The sequence below is a fragment of the Caloenas nicobarica genome, chromosome 6 (assembly GCF_036013445.1).
Source record: "Caloenas nicobarica isolate bCalNic1 chromosome 6, bCalNic1.hap1, whole genome shotgun sequence".
NCBI lineage: Eukaryota > Metazoa > Chordata > Aves > Columbiformes > Columbidae > Caloenas > Caloenas nicobarica.
In genome coordinates, this window is record NC_088250.1 from 8,677,272 (window position 1) to 8,702,585 (window position 25,314).

At 42.3% G+C, this 25,314-nt stretch overlaps 2 protein-coding genes across 3 annotated transcripts in view; both read left to right on the forward strand.

Moving 5' to 3' along the window:
• LRRFIP1 (LRR binding FLII interacting protein 1) overlaps positions 1-3,759 on the forward strand; it is a 111,544-nt gene extending 107,785 nt beyond the window's left edge. For both annotated transcript variants that reach the window (XM_065637208.1, XM_065637209.1), the window contains one exon: positions 906-3,759. In XM_065637208.1, the coding sequence (XP_065493280.1) occupies positions 906-1,016 (111 nt within the window). In that variant the 3' untranslated portion in view covers positions 1,017-3,759. The remainder of the gene's footprint in view (positions 1-905) is intronic.
• A 3,298-nt stretch (positions 3,760-7,057) lies between these two features.
• Positions 7,058-25,314, forward strand: part of RBM44 (RNA binding motif protein 44) — a 37,967-nt gene continuing 19,710 nt past the window's right edge. Inside the window, exons 1-14 of the mRNA XM_065637586.1 lie at positions 7,058-8,557; positions 8,675-8,733; positions 9,936-10,116; positions 10,791-10,997; positions 11,077-11,102; positions 12,050-12,122; positions 12,434-12,536; positions 12,872-13,003; positions 13,691-13,761; positions 13,866-13,939; positions 14,244-14,628; positions 15,397-15,542; positions 15,665-15,790; positions 20,388-20,704. Of these exons, the coding sequence (XP_065493658.1) occupies positions 7,058-8,557; positions 8,675-8,733; positions 9,936-10,116; positions 10,791-10,997; positions 11,077-11,102; positions 12,050-12,122; positions 12,434-12,536; positions 12,872-13,003; positions 13,691-13,761; positions 13,866-13,939; positions 14,244-14,628; positions 15,397-15,542; positions 15,665-15,790; positions 20,388-20,704 (3,400 nt within the window). The remainder of the gene's footprint in view (positions 8,558-8,674; positions 8,734-9,935; positions 10,117-10,790; positions 10,998-11,076; positions 11,103-12,049; positions 12,123-12,433; positions 12,537-12,871; positions 13,004-13,690; positions 13,762-13,865; positions 13,940-14,243; positions 14,629-15,396; positions 15,543-15,664; positions 15,791-20,387; positions 20,705-25,314) is intronic.

Sequence of the window (25,314 nt, forward strand, 5' to 3'; positions counted from 1 at the left end):
AATTAGAGTAGAAAGCTGGAAATGCTGCTGTAAAGCTAATTTGGGTGCTTTATTACTTAAGTGCAGTGAAGTTACCAGGAATGACAGCTTAAACTTTCAAGCTTCAGAGTCTAAACTTGAGTGCTAAATGGATGTGAATCATTCTTACTGAGTCTGTTTTTCTTGCTCAGTCAATCTGCTCATGCCTGTTATTATAGTGTGTCCATCCACAGACTCTGTCCGTATTTCTCTGTCTTAAAACACGGCGTCTTCAAGCTGTCCATAATTTTGACTGTACTTGTCTTACCAAAATTTGTGTTCTAAGTAGCTGCTACAACCAGCCTAGATATGTTCATCAGCTTCTTTCACACCTGCCTCCTGAGGGTGGTGGGTTTTTTTTCAGTTTGGCTCTTTGCTTTTTCTAAATACCCCTTCTGCTGTGCTGCCTATAAATATTGCTCTGTGCAGTCCCCCCTCCCTTCCTACCTTCATCTCATGGTGGGTTTTATAGAAAACCAAGGCACTGAACCCACAGCTGTGGCTGCAGTTCTGGGAACCAGAAACGTAAAAGCCAGGCAGCAAGACAAGCAGATGTGACCCAGCAGATATCTCTGAGCATCTGTGCCTCTGAGGTTGAGGCAAAGTCTGAACCATTTGTTCAACATTCTGTAAATACCTTGGATTCTTGGCACTGTGCTTAGACAATATCTGCGTGTGTGTGGCCTTCGGAGCAACAGCACAGGCAGTTACACAACGTTTACTTTTAACTCCACTACTAGGAATTTAACTGCTTTATCTTGTAAGGAAATGCCAGCAATAGGGTCAGTTAGTGTTGGTGACTACAAACCTTGCTTTATCTTAGGAAAGGGAAAACACTGTGAAAGTTACAGTTTGTTTGTTTGTTTTTCCCTGCTTCCTTCCTTCAGCTTCGTTCAGCGTTGGATAAAACCGAAGAGCTTGAAGTCAGCAATGGTCATCTAGTAAAACGCCTGGAGAAGATGAAAGCCAACCGAAGTGCTTTACTGTCTCAGCAATAACCACCACCTTTTGATGGAAACTACTACTACTTGGACAGAATCAGAACGATGTTGCAGATGCTTCTGTCTCTTGCTGTCCGGGTGCTTTGTGTCATGCCTTCTGAGAACAGACAACTCCAACATTTCCTACGTGCCACCCAGCTGCGGTTCTCTCTGCGCAGATTCAAACCAACTGCACTATATATGTAGGAGTAGCTGATCCAAATGGCTGTGCCTGCAGGGGCCCTTCAACACTGTTCGTTGGGTATGTTTGAAGTACAACAGCCGTCTACCGTATAAGAAGCACATTGGGCGTCGCGTTAAGTTCTCCATCCAGAAGGCACAGCAGCCATTTATTGCCATTTAAAATGGTATTCAAAGAAAACACTTTAACTGGACTGGAATTTTGTGTCTTGCTGAAAATTTAAAAAGAAAAAAAAGCACTAAGTTTTGGACTTTCTCATGACAGTATCTGTAACTTACTGACTATGGTAGAGTTATTCATAGTAGGTTTTTCATTTACAAATCACTGTGGAACCACAAGCCATTACAAAGCAAAACTCCTTCACTGGAAACCATGGAAGAAGATGGTCTCGGAAGCAAAAGTGACCTTAAATGACTTTGCCAATAAAACAAAGGTGTTTGGAGGGATTTTTGCACCAGTTGAATCATAAGACTATTTAATTTCAGGGTAAATAGGCAATAGCTTCATTGAATTTTCAACTTTTATTTGTATTATTTAATCCCTGCTCTTGGAATTGAAGTAAACTACTTTTAAAGGATGTAAAGTTGCATTAATAAACCAGCATAAGGCCGTGTTTTAAGAAATGGTGGGGTTTGCATTTAGATCTCTCACTTTGGTGCATTTGTCAAAGCAAGTGTCATTTGCTTAAACAAAGTACATAATGGGTTTTTTACATCAGAAACTATCTACTGGTCCATGAACTACTAGGAAACTATGCCGCTACAAAAGACAAGTCTAATTTTTTTAAAAAGTAACTGATAAGTAAAGAAGCACTTTAGAAAATATTTCTGCCTATGGTTTTTCTACAAGTACAGAAGCAGCAAATGATTTCCTTCTAAGGTGATTGTAAAGGTTTTCCACTTTTCATGAAAAATAACGTAACTAATGAAAAGTTGCAGGCAGTTTGACACCTAACTAGCACTACAGCTCTGGTTTATTGGAAATTGTTCTGAATGTACTACTCAAAAGGAGAACAGCAGTTACCTGAAGAATAAAGCTGGCCTTCCCCCTTCAGCCCTAACAGAAAAGCTTGCGAGTAAGGCAGGCGGCCAGGCCCTTAGGAACCTGCTCACGCCATGAAGCAGCATCTCCTGTTCCACAGGAACAACTTTCTGTCCATGCCAACTGCCTCGATAGATACAGTTCTATCAAGCCCAATCCAGACCCAGGAGACCATTTCTTCTTAACTTGGTCTTCAGACTCTCTGGTCCAGATTTTTCCCTAGCCTCTTCCTCACCGACGGGAGGCTAGAGTATAAACCGCTGCTATTTTCGATGTTAAGGGGATCGCTGGTATCTTCTTAGAGCACCTTCATAAATTAAATAAACCAAAAACAGTGTCTGAATGTGTTTCTCTGGTTTGGCTAGAAAATAACACTTCTGTCTTCATCTCTTCTGAGTGTACCCAGAATTTCAGGAATGAAGTACTGAAATTCCAGGAAAAGGATGAAGAAGGCTTTTTTTTTTTTTTTTTTTTTTTTGGTGCCCCTGGGGAAATAAGGTATGTCCTTGTTGATCAAATGTGGTGGAACATGGTGATTAGAGAAATCTTTTAAAATGGAATTTCCACTCCAGCTAGGGCTTGGGATTCTTTTTGTCTTTTTGCTTTTTGAGAGGAACATTCAGGTGCAGAGCCAGGTTTTCTTGTGGAATACCTCAAAATAGCTGTGGATACCAATTTACAATTTTCTGTGGTTGACTTGTGTAATTTCTGGTGTACAAAGCCTCTGAGGCCTAAAAACATGACCCGAGGGTTCTTTAGAATGCAGACAAATATGCTAAATACAACATTTTACGAACCGATTATAAGGGATGTGATTGCCACGGGTCATCTTTTTATTTGTGGGAGCGGTTAAAACTGCCTCTCCTGGCAAGGTCTGGGAGAAACAACCTCACAACTACACGTCGGTCCAAAAGGCTAAAAATAATACTTTGCTCATCAAGAAGTGATGTGGTTATTATTTCAAAGTAGATTGCATCTCGCACCCCATAAGCATTAACCTCATGACAGAAATCAGACGTGTATTTCAACCTGGATATGCTCTTAGTAGAAATCTTTGTGTGTGATAAAGTAGCTGAATGTTGAAGCCACATTTTTTTCCCCCCCTCTAACTTTCAGTGTGATTTAGCTTTAGAACAAGGGAAGAAAAAGTACTGCTTGGTTTACTGCAAAATGTTTTATGTTTTCCTGTGAAGAATGTACAACAGGGCTTGCAATGGTAATAATAGCACTTGCCCCGGTCCTTTTAATTGAGCTCCAAACAGGAGAACCTCGGTACCCAGCCTGGCGAGGAGCGGCTCCTGGGGGAACCAGGACAGGTATTCCTAGAATTTGTATTTAAAATTGCTATCTTTTTGTTTTATTTTTAAATGTTTAAATAATTTTATTGTTTGTTTGAAAACGGAATGTTACCCGAGATGTTTTGTTTGGGTTTTTTAAAATCTTTAAGGAGATACAAGTGTGGAAAAGGAAATTCATTAGCAGAACTCGCCAATAAAAATGTCACTTGTTCGGGTAGTTTTTATGGAGTGGTCTGTCATGATGATGTTACTGGTAAAAGTTCTCTTGGAAAATACAGACTTTTTGGATGATACTGGTGTGGCAGGCTCATTTTCCTTTTTAATATATTACTGCAGCCACAAAAACATGGGCAGCGCTGGTTGTAAAATGTACAAAGGTGGGGGCTTGTGTGAGTAAGGGCACTGGTGTGGGACGTACTTCCAAATATTAACATTTTTACTGGTAAGGTGCCCTTGGGGAGGGGGGCACTGGGACAGTGTCCCAGCAGGAGAAACTCGAGTGATACTGCTAATTGGATTCATTCTCCATGTAAAAATATTTATGGTGAATTTTAGGTAACCCACCTAGTAACTTTCCCTGGGAGAATCCTTTGCAACAGGAGGCAACTTGGTTCATCAAAAACGTGTCAATTTTACTATTAAGTTTCATTTTGTACTGATCATGGGTGTTGCCATAGAGAGATCACATGAAATATACCAAGGGCCTCCTCGGTACTTGTCCCTGCTTCACATGCTCCAAACAATCACTTATATGGCTTTGGGGAGTAGTTTGCTTTAGGCAGCTAAGTGATGTTTTGCACGCTTTATTAAGAACTTTACATGTACGTCTTTAAAGTAAGGAGTAAGGCCTAGAACCGACCTTGAAAAAATACCGTGTACACTTCCAATCAGTAACCGGGTGCCATTCCCCAGTTGACTGCGCTCATCTCCCCTGGCTGTCCCCCTCTCTTTCAGCCAGCCAGCCCTCCGGCTGCGGGCAGCTCTCAGTCGCCGCGCCAGAAGCCGCGGGCAGAGCGCGGCGGGGCCGGCAGGGAGGCGGCGGGAAAGGGCCCGAGCGCCCCGAGGAGGCGCGGCCGTGGAGGGTGGGAGCACGCGGGGAGCCGCGCCGGCCAATCAGACGCTGGAGCGTTTCCCGTGGCAGCCAATGGGCTGGAGGCGCGGCGGTGAGCGGCGGCTGGCGGCCGTTGAGCGCGTGCTCCGTGCGGCCGTTGGCCGAGGCGCGGGTAGCGGTGACAGGGCGGGGGCGGGCGCTGCAACGGGGGCGTTACGGGGGGTGGCGGGCGGGCAGACTGGCTTCGGTGGGCAGCAGGGAGGTTGTTCAGCCTTCCCTGGAGCCGGTGTGAGCCACGGTTCACCACCTTCGGGGTTCCCGTGTGGCGAGTGGGGGCGCCGGGCCGCGGTGCGGGCTCCCCGTTCCTCCCGGGGGCTCAGCGGTGGCTGTGCTTTAAGAGCAGGGCTGCGTTCTAACTGACCTGGCTGTGCTGTTACTTATCTAGCGCATACCTGTTCTAGTTCTTGTTTCTGAACTTGTTCTTAAGGAAAAAGGGGAGGGAGGGAAAGTCACATCTCTGTGATAACGTCATTATTTATGTCTAGGCATCTGAGATGTGCTTTGGTAGTGTTACGGCAATAGTTTTATTTTCACAGATATAGTTGCTTAAAACTTCAGTTAGGAGATGAAGATAAAGTTAGTGCACTAAGAAAGCTGACTTTTGTGAAACAAGTTACTGTGGAAGTGCATAATGAAATCATGGTAAGGTGTTTCTTTAGAGGGCGACCGACTTCTATTGATGACTTGACTTAAACCATTTTCATTAAGTGATTTCAAATTACATCATTTTAATGATGATTCTTGTTGGAGGAGAACGAGTGGATGTAGATTTGAGGACACACGACTTTTCCCCGCGAGGAAGAGCTGTCATAACGTTATCTCTTAGGGGTACATTCTGCAAACCCTCCTGTGCAGATACGAGGCACGGGTCATGCTGTTTGTATCTGGAGTGGATGGAACTCATGTAACTTGTGTGTTAATCCCAGAGCAGTGGCCAAGAAACAGGCCTGAGATTCTACTCTCATGCTCCACCAGCAGCCTCTGTCTCACTTCAGTACTTCCCTTGGGTCCTTACACACTGTTTCACCACTCTGGAAACCTCCTCGGGAGGATAAACCAGTGACTTGTGTCTTTAGAAGCCTATAAAACCCAGTTTACGGGCCCCCTGGTTGGTCTGTGTGCCACTGCAGGGGAAAGAGTTACAGACAGGGCTGTAATTTGCAGTGCTTTACAGAAGATTATAGTCAGGTTAGAGGCCTATGACTGTAACATAAAACTGTTACGTTTATTTTCAGTAGTTTAGAAAGCATATGTGACTGAGAAATATGTCTAATGTTTGTATGTATCCCTCTTCGTTTTAAGCTTCTGGGGGAAGGCAGAGAGGACTTGACAACTATTTATAAGAAACAAACTTCACAAAGAGCGTCTTCCATCCCTATGTGTTTTTTCTCTACTTTTTGTTTGTATTTGCTATGAAACTAGATTTGTTCCAAGTCCAGAGCAGGTGTATTGCTTTTCTTTGTTGTACTGTCCAGTTTTCTTCCGTTACAAGAAGTGCTCTGATCCAAGAAACCATCTTCCTGTTTTGCTTCATGACTTACACTTTCTAGTTGTAAAGATTCTCAGGTTTTCTTATGGTTCTGTGCTTGATAACTGTTTCTTCTTGCTTCCCAGAATTAAAATGAATATGCTTCCATTTCCCCCTTGTCCAACACCTGAAGGCTTTCTAGTTGTCGGGAGGCACAGAGCTCTAAGTTCGCCTCTTCACTAATTTAGGTAGTTTTTAAAATTTTTATAGCTCTCGGACTGAAGGATGTTCCCTACAGTAAATATACTGGTCACGGATCAAGAAGCTGTAAGCTTGGTGTGGCAAGGAGTGCTTACAGACGAGTAAACAATCAGGAATGATGTGAGGTCAGTTTGTGGTCACTGAATGCACAACCATCAGCATCGTGACTTTCAGAGTCAGTATGTGCATGTAAACACCTTGTGAGCTGTCGTGAAGTTCACATATGATGTATTAATAAATAGCTCACTGTGGATCAGCAGGGATTCTGATGATTCAGCCAAGAGATGCTTCAGTAGTAAGAGGATGGAAACTTTGCCCAAGAGTGTAAGAAAATAGGATTGATTGGTCTCTGAGGATGTTTTGAAATGGAAATCAGACAAGCAAGAACGGCAATTTTTTTAAACAGCCTTTCGTGAGCTCTTAGGATTTCTTTGAGAACATACCATATAATTCCTAGCTTCTATACCAGCATGCAGTAGGTAAAAATAAGACGGTTAATTTAACGTATTTTTTTAAACACTAATGTCCTCTTATATACCATGAAGTATCTTAAACTTCTCTTAATTTTTTTTAAGGTGAGAAACTAATAGGAAGAGGTAAGCTGATCACTTTGAGAGGTTGCAGTGGAAATGAATTGTGTGGATTTCTTCTTCTGAAGAGGGCTTAAGTGTTTGTACCATGGAATCAGAAAAGAAGAGTGATGTTACAAGGAAAAGGAGATGCTTTAATCAGACCTCCCATGTTTTTTCTTATTCTGAGAAAACTGAGCACATGCTTGTCAGAGATGTTGCAGGAGGAACTAACCACTCTGGTTTTGGCCAGGCACAGTCTGCCAATGTTTCAGAATTGAAGTTTTCAGAGGAAAGCATACCTTATTTAAGCTCATCTTTAGATACAGATATTGAAATCTATAATAAGCAGAGAATGAGAATTTGCTGTGCACAGGTAGATGAAAGCAAGGAAGAAGCTGATACATTGGGAAGGGCATGTGACAATACACACTTCAATTGTGGGGTGTGTGATGATTGCAGGCAAAGCCATTTAGATGAAGATTCACAGCTGGAGTATCTCAGTGCTCAAGAGCAAGATTTTGATGATAGGAGTAGCTCAAGTGAGTTTTCTGAGCAAAGAGGAACTATAGGCATTGAAACCTTAAAGCTGATAGATCCGGTTCATGAAGTTCCAGAGAGTGGAGTCACAAAGGAACAAAATCTTGTTGACGTGTCAGAAGATTGTTCTTCTGAGTATGGTGTAGGTGACCAAACCCGCCTAGAAGCAGCTATGCCAGAGCTTCCCCACCTACTTCAGGCCTCCCTGTCTCTGCAAGATTCCAGTGGCATGACTAGTGATCATCAGGAAGAGCAAACAGAGTATCATAGCGTTGTTTGTGGAAGTATACTTGAAAGTCATTCTTATGAGAGTAAAGAAGGGGTCTGTCCAAATCTGCTTGTATGTGACAATTTAGGAAATGAAGAGGTGAAAGACACCCCACTGATTGGTGACAGGCTGCTACCCCAAATTGCTACAAGTGAAGAAGTGCTTGAAAAAAATGACAGACATTCACAGCATCTCAATGAAGCAAGACAATCCTTGACTGTCGCCACGGGGAAGGGCCCCTGCAGTAGGCGTAGCCGTGCAGAAGCCGTGCAATTTTGCAAATGTGCGGGGGACTCCGATTTCTACAGTTGCGAAGAATCTGGTGTGTGCACATGTGGTGCCAGCTACACTGCAAAGGATGCTGAAACGCAGTTTCCAGTCTCTGCAATTCTCACTAGCAAGAATCCTTTTTTTGGGGTGGAAGTTGCAGATGAATCCTCCTGCGGGAATACCAGCTGTCTGAATTTGGTGCATTGTGAAACCTTGAAAAAAGTTGCCAGTGACTCTATAGTTAACCAGGCTGTTGACGTGAGTTCTGATTTTAGAGCTTGCTTTACAACAAGCAGAAGTACCAGTGCTCAGGTTTGTCTCTCATCCAGGGCTATTAATACAGAGATAACAATGATGAACAAATCTCGACCCGCGGAATGGTGCCGTGGAAGCTGTGCAGATGTTGCTTGCAATACAGACTGGTCATGTGGAGCCTGTAGTACGGAGGAAATTTGGTCACAGCTTACTGACAGGCTGCAAAAACATTCAGATGGCAATACTGCAACAGCTGAAATAAGTTCACAAACTCAGGTAATTAAGGAAAACAAACAATTATGATATATAGCACTTTTTTTGACTTAAAATTTGCTCTGAACTTGTCTGCACAAATGTTAATCTGTAACTTTTAAAAATGTTTTTTTTATTTAGGAACAGCGGGTATCAAAAAATGAGCTTTGTAGCAGCTATTTAAAGATAAGCACTGACAGGTGGGTCATGAATTATTCTTCATTTGGAATTCTAGATGCTGGATAAGATTCTTTTAATGAATGAAAAGTGTCTGTGACTTAGCAAAACTCATGGTACTAAAAGATTGCTGGGTAGCAGCTCCTAGGCTGGAGGGTAGGGCTGCCTTTCAGAGGGACCTGGCCAAGTAAGAAGAATGAGCTGAAGACCTCCTGAAGTTGAAGAAAGACCAAAGCAGCCTTCATCTGCAGTTGCAAGCTGGCCAAGAACAAGTCGAGTGCAAGTCAACAGTGCTGCCGTATGGTGAAGAAGGGAAGCCACATCCTGGGGCTGCATTAGCAAGAGGTGCAGGGAAGCGTTGGTTCTTCTCAGTTTGGTGCTTGTGAGTTTGCCTCTGGAAAGGCATCTCCAGCTGTAAGCCTTGTAGTGCAAGAAAGAGACTGGCAGACTGGAGGAAGTGCACCATGGAGAAGGTGAGGGGAGCTGGTGGAGCACCTGATGTGTGGGGAGAGCTGAGGGAACTGGGTTTGGTCAGCCTGGAGAAGGGAAGGCTGGGGAGGTGGGGAACCTCCCTGCAGTTCTGGCAATCGGGTGATGGGTTGCTGAGAAGACGGAGTCAAATTCTTTGCAGACCTGCATTTTGAAAGGCCAAGAGCCAGCAGTCACAGTGAGGGGAATTCTAAGTGGGTGTAAGAAAAAGTTTCTTACAGTGAGAGTGGGATTGGAACAGTGTTGGAGAGATGGTACTGTGTCCTCTCTTGGAGATTTAAAACAAACAAAATCCAAACCCCACAACACAGCTGGCCTGGGTAAGACACTGAGCTAATTTTTAAGTTAGCCCTGCTTTGAACAGAGATTTGTACTGCAGACCTCCAGAGCCACTTTCCAACCTAAATTATTCTGTGGCTGCAGAAACAAACGTTAAGTGCATCTATTGATCAACAGGGTTGCTAAGTGTCTTCTTGTTCTCACAACTGCACTTTTTGGGTAGAAATTATTATGGTGCTCATGGAGTTTCCACCTCTCAGTTAAGGCTGATTATAATGTGAAAGCTACTGGAAGACATCATTTTTTCTGTGTAGTAAATAGGAGGAACGAATTTTATTTATTTTTTCTTCTTGAATCATAACAAAAATAGCTTCTGGAAAGCTACTTGTTTCAAAATAAAACGAATGTAAAATATTGATTCAAGGGCTTGGAGACTTTGTTTATTATTATTTTAAAGGCAGATACACCTTGACAAACAAGCTGTGAAGAATTCTACATCGAGCTGCTGTCAGAAAATACTGCAGAGAGCGATTGAAGCAGAATTGCAGACTCTGAACACTCATTATCAGATGTGCTATCAGCACTGCTTGAAGATTTACAAACTGGCTTTGGAAGAAACCACATGTTTTAGCAGGCATGTACTTTAATGTCCTTCTAAATGAAATAGCTAACTTTGTTAGAAGGCATTAATTGCTGAATATTACTGATGTGGTCTATGCATTTCTTGTAATAGTGTTTATAGTTAGCGTTGCTGTCCAAAAGAGATTATGTTCCTGTAGCTGCCAAGTCTTATTTTCAGCCTAAAATTTTCTGTAGCATTCACAGACCCAAAACCAAAAAACACAAAAAACCCCACCAGTTTGTTTCCAGGAGTGTCTTTCTGTATGGAAGGAATAGTACAGAGAATCTGTTCAGAAGTGGCGAGATGCATAGAGGAGACGAGATAGTAAAGGAGAAAGAGAGAGGATGTGTAGGATTGTTAAGAGGTGAGGTAGGAAGGGGGTGGAGATTGCAGAGTGTCTAGCTGATAAAGCTTATGCCTTGTGAGGAACCTGGAATTCTACCAAGAAGTCCTGCCTCAGAACGCTTTACTGTGCCACAGATAGCTGTAAAACCTCCTCACCGTAGTGTCTGCTCCGTAGCTCAGGAAGGGGGTTCAGGAGAGCACCTGGGACTGCTGTGAAACAGAGTACGGCTCCGGAAAATGGCTGTGCGCATCAGGAGTGAGCTCCTGTTCTGGCACCATGTGGAGCAATCTTTAAACGCCTGGGCAATTCTGGAAGCAGTAAAATAAATGAAATGTCTGTCTGAGTTGATCTTACTTTCTTATACATATTTTAACAGATGTAATAGAAATACTGAATTATGTTCATCTCTCATGTTGGTTTTGGAGGAGCTAAAAAAGAATTACAACAGAATGAGAATGAAAATAAAAATGGGCATACCTTTGAATGCACTTCCACCGCTATCGGTTGAGATGAAGCTGTCCCCCATCTCCTCTCCTTATGTCCCATCCAAGGTAATTTCTTAATCGCTTTTTGTTTTTAATAGAAATTGCTTTCTTCCGAAAATTAAGACAAATTTTTATTTTTTGACAGTTGTTCAGAGAGGACATTTGCTATGAGTAAGTAGTCCTCATTTGTGGTATTTATTAAAGGTCAAAATAAATGAGAAGTGAGTTTAAAAGATGGTAAACTTAGAATTTCTTTATTTTGGGATGTATCTTGTTGGTCCAGACTTTTTAGCTGAAGACTAGCATAACAATTTGGGTACAGTGATTTTATTTTAAGGAAATTTTTATTCTGTAGTGTTCTAATATGCAAACTACGGGGTTGTATTTTTACTATCTTTACAGTAAAACTTTTCAATTTACAGGTAATTTTCCTGGTTCCTTACTTTCACTACTAAAAACCTTTGTCTCTAATCTTAATGCTGTCTTAAAAAACAACATCAACAAAACCACACACCAAAAAAAAAAAAACCAAAACACCAAAACCCCACAAAAACCCCCACCAAAACAAAAAGACTTTGCTGTCAACAGAGATAATATTAGACACAGAAGTAGGTGTTCTGCTGAGATTATAATTCAGTTATGAAGAATGATAGAAAAATAACTTCATCTTTCAGGAAGGCATATGGTACTGCATGTTCAAGAGCCGTGTCCAGTTACTTTATGTAAGTGGAGATTAAAACAAATTTGGCAATAAATTTGTACTGCATCAGGTAAACAGAGATATTTTTCAAATTTCATGTGTAACATTAGTAAAATGAATCCAAAATTGCACAGAGATTTCAAATTGGAAAGACATACATGGAAACATGGGACAGAAAGCTGTCTGGGTATAAAGGAAACCAGCCTAACGTAAACCCGGAACATAGCTTTATGTTTCATGTTGCAGCCAATGCTTTTATAAAATACAGGTATCATTTCGAGCTAAGATTTGTTAAGCACATTTTATTTATTTTCCTGTGAGCTTTTGGAACTACTTAATATTTTGGAGTACTTGGTATCATTGTAGAATTTAAAATTGTCATACCATATTTTGTATGAAATTCTTGGTTCTGTTTTAGTTCTGTTTCAGGCACAAGAAAAGCTGACTTTGAAGCACCAGAACTGCAAGAAAGGAAAATTTCTGTTAACGTGGTAGGGACTTGTTCATTACTGAGTTTCCTAGATGTTATGTTGTGAAGCATAGTGTTCTCTTAGGTATATGCAAATACCATCACAGTCTTCAGGGCTCAAACTGGGATTCTCTGCCAGTAGTTGCAAATGCAGCTCGTGTGACTTTTTGACATTTTGATTGTCCTTTCAAAATAAAATAATCTGGGGTTCCTGAAGATGATCAGTAGGTTAACTTTTTAAAATTTACTGGTTTAATCATTTAATGTTCTGAAGCTCTGAAAAATAACGTGATTAGGTGCAAGTGCTGTGACATAACTGAAATACGTTTATAGGACAATCCACAGACCATATGTTTAACTAATGCCAGTCAGCCAAGTGAGTCTACTTCCTCCAAGACATTTGAAGAACAACATAAAGATCAGGATGTGGAATGTGGTGAGTGATCTGCTTCTAGTACAAATACTGCATGATTTGTTAGTTTACTTATTTGAAAAAAAAAAAATAAACCATCTGTAAAACATATATGTAGATATTCAACTTTCTTTCTGTGAAGGAACGCTCAACGTTATCTCAGCCCTATATTAATATCTTGAAATAAGAATTGCTACTTAACACAGAAGTGAAAACTAGTATGTGTCACCTCTTCATAATGTAGTACCAAATCATGTAGATAGCTGGAATCCTCTTAAGCACACAGAAATTTGATATTCATTCATATGACATACCATGGTCTAAATTTTAACACACTGAAATTTATTTCAACTGTCAAGGCTGTGTGAAAAATGAAGAAGGGAATGAATATTGGTTTGATGCTAAAGAAGACTTGACAGTACCAGATTTTTCAGTTCTATCTGAAGAAACAGAAAAGCAACAAGAAAAACAAGACACGGTAGATTTAAGAGGTGAGGTTGAGTGCTTTAAGCTGCCATATCTGATGATGATGTTTATTATCTGAGTATTCTTTTCTTTCTACAAGCATAAGTAAACTTGGAAAAAAATGCCAGGTGGGTTTTCAGACTTATTTTTTCATTGACTTGCTGTGAATCCTTGTAGAGATACTCAGCTCTTTTCATCCATGTTTTTCCTTGAAAACTTTACCTGCAGCGGTTAAACTCAATGTAGTAAATGATGTACCTGGAAATCTGTCTTTTTCTCTCTTCCTCCCCTTTCTGCTTCTTCCCAATACTGGCTTTTGAAGAGTTAGCTGGGAATAGTCAGTGTTGGGAGACTTGGGTCCCAGTGATGGGCATGGTTAGAAGTCTCAGGAGCAGAGAGCTTGTGTATTCTGTGGTGGGGACTCGGTACACTACCCGTGCTTTAATACTGGTACCTCTTAGTTCAGACCAGTGTTCTCTCTGGGTGTACCTCTTCTGCCTTTTCAATGGTCAGGAAAGACACAGGGAAAAGAGATTTCAGAAACTGAACTGGTCTGCTTCTCGGGATGCTTTCTGTTAGAAGATACTCTTCATTCTTTTAGGATTTTTAAAGGTTTTTTTGTTCTGCATGTTCCGAAATCTACAGAGATGATGTTGGCTTGAACTGAAACAAGAATAGTTAGTAACACTTTGCTTTCTTGTGTTTATTATTAGAAACGAAGAAAACGGAGAGTGGAAATGAGTGTTTTATTCATGTTGGTGGCCTAAGTTCCTCAGTGTCAGAGGTATGCCTGTCCTTATTTACATCATAGTAGTAATGTCTTGCCTCTTTTCTGAGTTCTTTCATACCATACATTTGCAACCAAAATATATTGCTTCTATTTTGTAGGGTGATTTAAAATCACATTTCCAGAAGTATCAGATTTCTGACATTCTTATGTGTGTGGATTCTGGTAACTACAGGTATATTAATATAAGTTTTACTTGTTTCAGATATTATTGCTGTCAAAGTAAGTGAATCATGGAAGAGAGGAGGGAGTTGTTCGTTAATTTATTTTCATTTTGGTTTAGTAAATAATGGAGAGAGAGAGAGGTTGACAATAACTTGTCATTCTAGATAGCTTCTCATCATATGAGAAGTTAAGCAGTCTGAAATTTTCTGTTGAGTTTGAGATACAGTTAATATTTGAAAGATGAGAATCGTCCTGTGTTCTTACAGACAGAAATTTGTGTTTTACTTAGTTTCTTTTTTTATTTTATGTCTTAGATATGCATTTCTTTGCTTTAAAGAGGCTAACAAAGCAAAGTTAGCTGTAGAGGAAATGAACCAGAAAAAAATAAAAGGAAAAACAATAAGTGTTGAATTTGTAAAGCATTCATCATTAGTTTCCCAAATACTTACAAATAAGCTCTGGCATGAAGTCCAGCCTGTTGATAACAGTCAAAGAAAAGATCAAGGTAAAACACTCACTTCAGCCTCCAATGCCGTGAAAGCACCTTGTGCCATCTCTGCTGCTGAGAAAACGCAACTGCTTCCCATAGCTTCATCAAAAATTTCTTGCTCTACACAAGTACCTTCAGAAACCAAGTGCCCTTGTCCAAAATCATCTAGTGAAGATTCAGTACATTATTTGCTTGGAGTTAATCAAAAGGTAAGTAATTATTAGTAAGCCTTCTTTGTATGGCAGATTAAGAGCCTTAAAACTTCTTGTCCCATAACATGTTACATTTTTTATATATATAGAACGATGTTAGTATAGGAAAACATGTAATTAATAAATTTCTGGCATGCTGCAGAAGACCGAGAGCACCATTCATTTGCCCTTGCATCAAATTATGGTCTTTTTTTCTTAATGCTAAGCCAGTTGGAAGCCTAGCCATTTGCACTAGATTTTTCATCTTGCTTTTCTCCTCTTTTGAGTTTCCACTTCTAACACTTTTTTTATATGAATGTTTTGTGATTTTTACACAGGAAAGATTTTAGGATATCAGAGGGGAAACTCCTGGGTTTTAAACATAAATCTAAAAAACCATATGTATAAATATATGGTTTTGTATTCACTCATTTTGGTCCTTGGAGGATAAGGCAAAGTTAGTAATTGCTGGTGTTGCTCTTATAAACTGGATAGATATGCTGCCCTTGAGGATTTAACTTCAAACATGCCAGTCCTCTGGGAAATATAAATCTGATCTAGTTTCATGTAGCAGGTACGTCAGTTACACATAAATGCATGTAGTAATTTTATTTCAAATTTGCAGATCAGATAATATGACTGGCTGTACTAGGATAGCTTATAGATCTGTATCTGTCATTTTTTTCTTTTTCCTTAACAGGAATATTTATTAGCAGAAAAGTTACGTTCTATTACCCGCACAATAGTTAACCCATTCACTTTTTGCTTATTTTGATGCAATTTTAGGACACTGGAGAAAATTTCCTGCAGAAAACCTCTGCTCCTTTCTCCACTAATTCTTATGAGGCCTTTATTCCTCTTAATACATTGAATTTGAGGAGCTTTACCAAATTAATGAAGAAACTTCAAGAAATGCATCCAGAGGCTAGCAGGTGAGAGTATTTGGATTTCATTTCTGCCCTGATTTGTGGTGGATCCAGTATCCATGGTAACCAAGTGCTGAATGTATTGCAAAAAATGTGATGCAAACAGTTATTTCTTTTTATTCATGTAGAGACAAAATTGTTGATGCATTGCTGGAGGTGAAGAAAAACAACAAAGGTATCCTAAGTGGCTTACCCATCCGTTCTATTATGGAAAGGACCTCTGCCATTCTAAGGAAGTCAACACCCAGTTGTGGGTGGGAAAAGCAATGTAAATAAGTGAGTATTCTAGTCTACAGAAATATATCGAAATAAAACCACTTCAGTTTGTGTAGCTGCATAGCCTGACTGGATAAGTAAGTAACTTAACTGTAAAGCTCTCCAAGAAGTACCTGAATCAATCTCCTGAAACAACAGTTTCTAAGGATTGTTAGCTGTTTTGCAGAACAACTGTAAACAGATTGGCTTGCAAGCTCTATGCACCCTATAAAACTTGGTGTGCTGGGGGTTTTATTATGCAAAGTGTTTAATTGATTAATTTAGTGGAGAACAGTGTCATCGTACGTATTCTGTACAAAGGTGACACCTAATGGCCAGTCCTTGTGTAACATTTCATAAGGAAACCCAAGCATAGGCTTAATTTTTGTTTAAAAATTGATTATTTCTATCTGATTTATGAAATTCAGTTCTGGGCTAGAAATCTACCAGAGTAAGATTGTATGTCTCTTAGTTTTTTCATGTTAAGGGACATCTTGCATGATGACACAGCACTGGATGCTGCAGGAAGCTGAACATGCTAAAACCACAGCCCAGAATTGCAGGGATGTACATATACGTGACATAACCGAAACTGTCCTGTAGGAGACATCCTTGAGTTGGCGCTCGTTTCAGTCTACTACTAAGCTTGCTACTCTGCTTGGTTTAGGGCTTCCCGCACTGTCCCGTACCTTCTGAGCACTCCTCCAGTTCACTTTTGTCCACAAAAACAATCTGTCCAGTTGTACGGTATTTTTTCTTCTGAGGTGTTTCTTCCCAAAATGGCACCAAATTCTTAATGCTCTGATTTTGGTCTCAAAGCTCCTGTTTCAAGGATGTCAAGGAGTCAGTTTGGTTTTAATTGATACCACCTCTTCCAAGATGCGTATTATTTATGCAAATAGTTTTACTTAGATAAGTGTTTCCCACTCACTGCATGTTGCTTATCATACTAAATTCTCCTGGTAAGCTGCCTCTGCACATTACTGTAGTGCACCAGTAAACCGTAACACAGCCTTAACTCAGACAGAACTGCTGTGCGTTACATAGGAGAACTGTAACAGAAGTAGAGAAATTCTGCCCAGCAAGACAAAGCAGAAGCCTGGGCTAGAAAACTTTCCATAGCTGCATTAAATGTACAATTAGATGCTTATAAGCCATTTGTCTCAGTCCTTGTTCTAGGAAGTAATATCAGTGACCAGAAAAGTCCCTCAGAAAGACAGCCTGTAGTTTGTGCTGAATACACAGGGACACAGGATAAGATTTTAAATACAGCATAAGATTTTACCTCCCATAGTGAGGAAGAGGATAAAAGGATCTCAACCAATTTGCATGTTTGGCTATGTTCCTCAGTTTTAGTTTGGCATTTGACTGCCCTATTTTATAACAGCCTCAAATGTATTGTACTTTCCTTGTAAAGTGATTTTTTGTTTATTTTTAAATGGCGTGTGGGCTTTACAGTAATAATTGTCCCTGTTATAGTATTTTTTTCTGTTGCTTTGCTGAAGAGATGATGACCTATAACAACTCTTACTTTCATCATGAGGGAGCTGTGAAATAGCCAAATCATTAGTAAGTAATGGGGAAAAAGAATTCTCAGCTTCCATAGTAAGAAACATGTAATAGGTTTAAGAAAAGATAATTGTGGTCAAAGCCCATCTGTACTAATTCTGGTATGTGTATAGCTTCAGACTTTCATGAAGGGTAAGTGTCCACTGAGAAACACCAGCTTGGAGGCTTATATTCTTGCAAGCTGATGAAATGTCCAGAGTTCTACAGATAATACTTTTATGTCAAGTTATATTACATAGTATTTAGTGTGTAAGAGCTTGAATTCAGCTTCAAAGGAAAACATGATATAAACTTGACTTTCTTTTCTTTAGCTGACTTTGCCCAGAGTTGGACATCTGTATGTTGATAGATCTTGTATATTTGTTAATTTCGAAGGAGTAATTTAATTAGAAATGAGAAGTTAGGTTTTGGATTGGAAAGTCATTTTGTTCTCATTAGTGAGCAGCTGTCCTGTTTACCTGAATGGTGCGCTTCAGCTTTATCTGTTTTCTAAACCTAATCGTAAGCCGCAGTTAAGAGGAATTGTGGCGATATCAAAGATTTTTCTATGCAGCATTAAAAATGGCTCTTTCCTTAAATTTTATCAGTACCAAATGTCCATGCTTGGAAGCTTTCTGTGAAATTAATAATCTGCATAGCAACAATATAAAAATAGACCAATGGAGAGGTGTCTTCTCGAAGCATAACTAAAACAGTGCTTTGAAGAACATAAAGAAATACATAGAGCCTGCATACTAATAAAGGATGATTTGATAACTTCATTTTTAATTAATAAAAAATGACCACCAGATATAATGTGTTACACAGAGATTATATATTATATTTTATTGTAGTAATTTCTTTCATGTGGTTCTTGAAGCTAGGAAACCTTACTCTTCTGTGTACTTCTGCCATACATAGTAAAATTATTACAGCTTCTTGGGCTTTTCTGGGGTCCTAAAACTGCTAATGTTCCTTTTATTTGAGTATGTACATGCAAAAGTTATGTGCTGCTTTTGTTTGTTTGTTTAAGTAGATGCCTTTCTGATGATGAAGAATCAGTCATCTCCTTTGGGAAGTTTTTTGCAAATCCTATACTCCAGCTTGTTCCGGGATCGTACTGTATTTCTTCATTGATTTATTTCAGCAGATCTTCATGAAAACTCACGTAGCATCACTGTTGTGATGTGCAGTCTTAGTCAAGAGAATATAATGTGAAAATCAGTTTGGGGTGTTTTTCTGTTTATGCAGATATTAAATGATTCTTCTCAGTTTCGTTGTTTCCTGTAGTTGGTTCAAGTGTTTCAGCAGGTGAAGCAAGACCTCTAATACCAGCAGGGCTTTTTCTTGGCTGAACTACACAACCCCCAGTTCTTGCATGCCACTCAATTTTAGGCATGGTGGAAGCTGCTAAGATGTTAATGAATAGCCAACAAACTTGTGCTTTCCAGATAATCTGATTCTGGATGGTCTGTAGAAATTCTAGGTATCCTTTGAATAGCAGGGGAGGCAGTGAGAACTTCATTTTAGAAATCCAGGTTTTGGAGCTGGCAGTGCTGGTGGACATGGTTACCCAGTCCTTGGCTGCAGCAGAGTTGTCTCGTGCCCATTTTGACTCAGAAGCATGTTGCAGACTGCAGAACACTGGTAAGGCCAAACAGTTCCTTCAGGATAAAGCCTGGGTTTGGTTCGTTGATTATTTCTTTTAGAACATGGCATTTTGTTATCTCATAGCCTGTTTCTGTTGCTGCAAGCAGAGGATGGGCTTCTAAATCCTTTTTTTGTGTGTCCTATGGCCTGGTATAGTGGCACACGTTCCCCAAGACTTCTGGTTTGGGTGAACACAGGAGGGAGGGGAAACGCTGGGAGTATCAAGTCTTTCGTGTTTGTTTTTGTCATTACCGTGCAGAAGAGGTCTAGGTGTCAAGTGCTCTCCTGGTAAATGACAGAAAGGCAGCTTAGGTGTACACATCTGGTCAGAGGGTAAGGAGAATTATCCTTGATTGATGTAAACAGGCTCATGCTGTGATATTGCATGACAAGACAGTCCATCACTGTTGTCCATCTCTGCCTCTTTGTTGTACTTTGTTCTAGGTTCTGACTGCATTTGCTGCCGAAAACACAGCCTTACTTACCTGTGAATAAAGGTTCACATTCCTTCTTCAAAAAGTTGTGCTGGTGTTCTGCTGTTTTCAGATCCCATCCATTCCCTCTCCTCTTAGCAGAACCGTTGCAGGTGAGGTGTCAGCCTTGGTTCCTTCCCTGTTTGTATCAAGACAAAAGCAGCCATAGGCTTTCCTCTACCACAGTATTAACAGCAGATGCTGCCCCTTGTGTTCCCTAGACTTGATTCTGTATTTGGGCAGGTGTTATGAATAGTTTCGATAGAACTGGCTATCTGGCATGCAAGATGTTTTGTTTCTGTTGGGAAAGCAGAAACAGGTACGATAGCAAACACTGAAATTAGCACACTGTCTTGTTTATTCAAGTTTTTCTGTTTCTTGCTCTTCTCTCTTTAAAAGGGAGAGCTAACTTAAAATGTCAGAGAACTGATTTGTGGGGCAATGACCTCTGAGCAGCTGGAGCCCTCACCCACTGGGATGACAAGTTCCTTATGGCACATCCTAATCCTAAAGTTGCTCCTGAAGAGCTCAAGCAGCCACGCTCCTGTTCAGGCACGAATTCATTTACCAGCTGTAGGTGGAGCTTGTACTAGCTCAGTAATCATTTTCCACTCAAAAACAAACAAAAAACCCCCACAAAATATTTATTTTCCTCCTAAAATTGCATTACATTCTCTATGTTCATATTCAACTCCGCAAAAAGAAAGGGAAGGTATGATTTTTAGCCTTAGGCGAGAGAGAAATGTCTTCAGTGGAGATGGAAGGAGGACTAAGGAAAACGCGTAAGGAAAAAAAAAAAAGGATTTCTCGGTGCTTTCTCTCCCTTTGCCGTGTCTGGGCGCCTACCTGCCCGTTCCGCGGGGAAGAGGTGGAGGCAACAGCGTCTTAGCCGCCGGGCATAACGCTCCGCTAGAGCCCGCTGAAGCCAACCGACGGTTACCTGCCTTCCACTGACACGTAAAGCGGCTGCGGAGAAGCGATCCCCGCCCGGAGGGAAGCAGCGGGCTCCCGGGGCCGGGCAGGCGGGGCGCTCCGAGCCCGGGGCGCTGGGCCGGCCGGGGCCCGCCCCTCCGCGGAGCCCACCCCACCGGCCCCGGGGAGCGGAGCTGCGGCGGAGCCGGGGGGAGGATCCCGCCCCGCCGCCCCGCTCCGTCCCACGGGCCGCGGGCGGGGGGTGCGCGGGGCAGAGCGCGGCCGTGGCGATGGCCCTGCTCCCGCGGCGCTTCCTCTGCTTCCTGCTGGGTAAGTGCAAACTTCCCCGGCTGCCGCTGCAGCGAGTGGTGCCGGTGCCGGGCAGGACTTGGGAAGCGCGGGGGTACCGTTGGCAGCGTTCGTGCGGGGCGGCGGCAGCGGGAGCAGCTCCCCCGGCAGCCCCGCAGCAGCCCGGCGGTGGCGGGGCCGGGAGGTGTGCGCTGCCTCTGCGCCGCGAACGGGCGGGCAGCACCGGCCGCCTCCTCCCTGACTTTACCAGCGCCCACTGAGCTCTTTATCCCCGAAATCTGCCAAGTCTCCGGCTGGATTTCGCTGGCGACATAGAGAGCAGGTGGAAATTAAAAGGAGAAATCGTTCCGAAGCACTGGGAAGTATAAAAGGTTTAACTTTTCTCACTATGTCATGACGATGCTGTCGGACACGGCCGGTTTTGTGTGGGATTTCCTATTTGGTAGGTGAGATTTAGTGAAGCATGCTTGTGCCGGGAGACGTCCTTTGCCATTTCTTTCAAAAGTAGAAATCAATTACTAAGATACTGGTTTAGCACTCTCAGTTTTCCTGTTTCTGAGCCACAGGGAGAGGATGCAGCCAGAAGTGCTCATTCAAGCAAGCATTTCTATGCTGAGATCGGATATTCTGGGTTTAGTAGATGATCGACTTAAAATCATGTTGGAAATTCTTGCGTTACCTGGTTATTTTCTTGGGGTGCACTGTGCCCGGGTTTCTTTGTCCATGTAATTGCAGATGCAACAGGTAGAGACTTGTACAGTGCTTGTTACCTGAATATCCACAGCAGAAGACTCGGAGGGATCATGTAATTGTATGCTGTATAAGAAGTGTATTTATTTAAGGTTACTTAAAAGGGAAACTGCATACCCTCATCCTAATGCTGATCTTCCATGTAATCAAAGTGCTCTTTGAGGATGCGTAGATTTCTCCTTCTTCCCTTTCCTTCTCCCCTGCCTGTTTTCTTCTCCAAACCCCAGTGAATAATGCATTGAGCTGTGCTGCATGTAATGGTTTTATCCGTACCACATAATTAACTATTTACTACTCTTTAGCTGATGGTTATTCACAGGGAAGAGAAAGCTGCGCCATTAGACGAAGAACATTCTTTGTGCCTGCTTGCAGGGAAAGGCTCTGGAGCAGTCCCATGCAGAAACCTGTGACTGATATTGCTGCCAGGGAGCCCTAATTCCTGCTCAGCTAGGATTTATCTCTCCTCTGTTGTCCTAGTCCCTTTTCCTGCCCTTCCTTCTCTTGGTTTGGGCACAGTAAGTTTTGAAAGTGAAGAGAGCAGGAGTTGGTGATACCCCAGGCTGCTCTTTTCCATCTCCAGTCGGCTCGGTTGCAGCAGGACGTCTGCCTCTGTGCAAGCCACGTAACTGTGATAGATAACAGCTAATCGTGGTGTCGAGTGGTTGGATGCATTTGTCTTTCATTGCATCCTTCTTCTGTGATTTTTTTTTTTTTTAGCACATTCTGCACTGTAAAAAAAAAAAAAAAAGTGCACCAATAGTGCACGTTCTGCACTATTTTAAAAAAACCCCACAACAAAATACTTGTTTCTGCTTTACCTTTCTGCTTTACGGCCCTGAACACAGACAGGAATCCACTGAAATTGCAGGTGACAACTGAGAGAGCCCAGAAGTCATAGTGGAGTTGTGAATTCTGAGGTTGCTGATGCTTCTGAGGAAGCAGGTGTTTTCAATTTTACTTTTTTTTTTTTTTTAAAGGAAAGACAAAAGGGGGAAAAAGGTTCTGCTAATAGGTGTAGGATCTTGCTAACATGAGCGCTGAGGTGTCAGACAAACCCGGAGTGCCTCTGCTGAACACCAGGTCTTACGCGGAGAGCATCATCTCTGTTCCTATAAATGGTGCCACACACTGTTGCAGAATCTCTTTGGACAGGCAGCAGGTAGGGAGGATGAGTTTCCCAGCTCTGTGTTGGCATTTTTACTGCCAGCTCATGAGCCCTGCCGCTGCCTTGGGACACGCTCTCGGGTACCTGCCTTTTTCACTGGAGCACCTTCCCTTGCGAGTTGTTGAGAGCTTTATGAACGATGGCTGTTGGGTGGTGGTGTATGATGCTCTCCTCCCCAGAGCTGTGTTTCTGGAGATGTGTCCACCTCTGTAGGCAGCTCACCCTGGGCTCAGGGGATTGCACTGAGCCTGGTCCTGCCCCAGCTCCTTCTTGCTGCGTTTAGCTGCGGTCTGCCGCTGCAGCCCACAGCAGGATGCAGAAGTGGTCTGTGGAGGCTGTCTTTTTCTTTCAGAAGAAACAGATACTATCTGAGATGCTCGAGTGGCATCCAGAATAAAACAGGGAGCATGCTTACGGCTGATAGTGCTTCATGGTGCCTTTGAGTTGGTCATTTCTGCATCAAGTCAGAGTGCGGTAACTTCTGCTGCCAGTTGGGAGCATCCTCCCTGCCGTGGGACCAGAGCCTCTCCAGGACTTCTTGGTGGTGGGAACCGAGCCCCCGGCCTAAAGCTGTGAGAGCCGTACTACCCAACTGCAGAGCTCTCTCCTGGCAGCCCAAAGCTGTGCATTCCCAAATTCGCATGCGGTCTTGGCCACGAGAGAATGACACAGACTCTCTCCCTGCCACCGTAGCCCCCCGGCTGTACCAAAGCTGGGATCCAGGTCCTGGCAGGATCAGCTAAGCTTTCCTTCTATGCAAGGAAAGCCTTTCTCTTAAAGCTCAAGCTTTTGTCTTAAAGCTCAAGCTTTAAGCAGCTTTGCAACTGGCTGCAGAGTCCTTAAAAAGCCATGATGGTCAGGGTATCAACTGCCTGAAAACAACCCGGTCTTATTCAGCAGGCCTGAGATCCAGCTGTATCCCAAGGTAACTGCTTCCATTAGAGGTAATATCTGGCTTTTTCTGTTTTTTGGCTCCGGTTGCCTGCAGAGGCTGCTCAGAGAGGAGGGAATGAGCCGTGCTCGTGCTCACCGTTACTGGGAGCGGTGATAATTGGCACCACACTCTGCTCTGCAGCCTTGCCTCGGTGTTTAAGGGGTTACCTGAGGGCCGGGTTTCACAAGGAGGCTCGTTATTGCTGGTGATGATGGATGATGCAGGATTATGGCTCGGGAGCCTGGTCAAGGTCACACAGCTGAGAGTTAACAGGAAAACCCTCTTACTTCTGCTAAATGCTACCCAGATTTGCAGAGAGATGGTTCTGCACCGATGGTGCTTCTGCTGCACGGCTTGCTGGAGGTGGTGCAGGGACGTGCCAGCAGCATCCGTGTGTGTGCCCGGGGATGCTGGCTGGCGTGAAAAGGGCTGGGTGATGCTCACTGCCTCTCACAAATGTGCTAGGAGGTGGCTGGAGATCCCTTGGGGACAGACATTCTCCATGCCAGCCTTTGCTGTCGCTTCCTGTGCCCGTTTCTGCCAGCAGCACTGTGCTATGCCGCTTTGATTTCTTTGGGGTTTAGATAGCTGTATTATTGAGAGAGATAAGAGGGAATTGCAAATAAGGCCAGTAAAACATTAATATCGTATTGATTCCTTGCGTTTTTTGTCTATGCTGTACAGCAGTGTGTTTGCATATTCTACAGAAAATGATGCTTTCCTAAAAAACAAAAGTTATTGGTGGTATTTATGGTCTGTCCTGGAAAATAAGAAATGACAAGTGCCGTTGTATCCTCTGTTCAGCTGCTGAGACTCCTGGAATTGGGAGGAAAGGTAGTGATTTAAAACCTTCGGAGTTTTTTGGAGTGGTTTAAATTGTCTTAACTTTGTGTATAAACATCACAGCTCTGATCCCTGGACTTTGGTCTAAGACACCTCCGGGGAAGGAGGTGGCAGTGAGAGGAGATGCCTTGGCTCTTCTGTATGTACCTGGCTACCTGTATATTCCCTTTGTCCTGTAACCATCCTTAAACCATTACACCTTATACCTTGATACCATCACTCAAGCTTTGCGGGCTGTACTCAGCTGATCGCGTGAATTTCCTGGACTCAAAAGTAATAGCAATAAGAAAAGACGAACACTAAAAGTAACAACAAGGGGAAACCTCTACCTCTCAGCGGGAGCAGCCTTGTGAGACAGGTGGCTGCACCGCAACCGCAACATTTTGCTATGTGTTAGGATTATTCGTGTCTTTCTTCACCCCGAAACACACTCAGTAATGTCTGCATGTTTTCTGAACTCAAGCACCTCTTTTATAGTCTTGCTTTAAAGACTAATTGAAGGCTACCGCATCTCTGGGAAAATCCTCCTAAATATTTAGAGCGTGTTGTGTTATAAATCCCTGACAGTAAAGTAAAATGTTCCTCCTCCCTTTCAGAGTATCTCTGAGATGGAGAGGACTCGAGGCTTTCTATATATTAAAATAAAAGCATGTGAGTAGTGAAAAATAAATTACTTCCACCGTGTAATTTCACTTACTGCTCCCATACATGCCAGCTCTATTCCTATAGAAACTGGCGGTGTATGGGTTTCGTAGGCTGGATGCAGGATGTGTTATCCAGTCAGGAGCCACTTGGCTTTGAGAAATTGAATTGCACTTATTAAATGTGAAATGCTGTTGAATTAAACAGCCGTTAAGCACCACCACCATAATCTTGTAATGACCCTGGAGGTTGTAGGTAATGAAAATATAAATGCCATGACCTAGAATGAAATGAGAG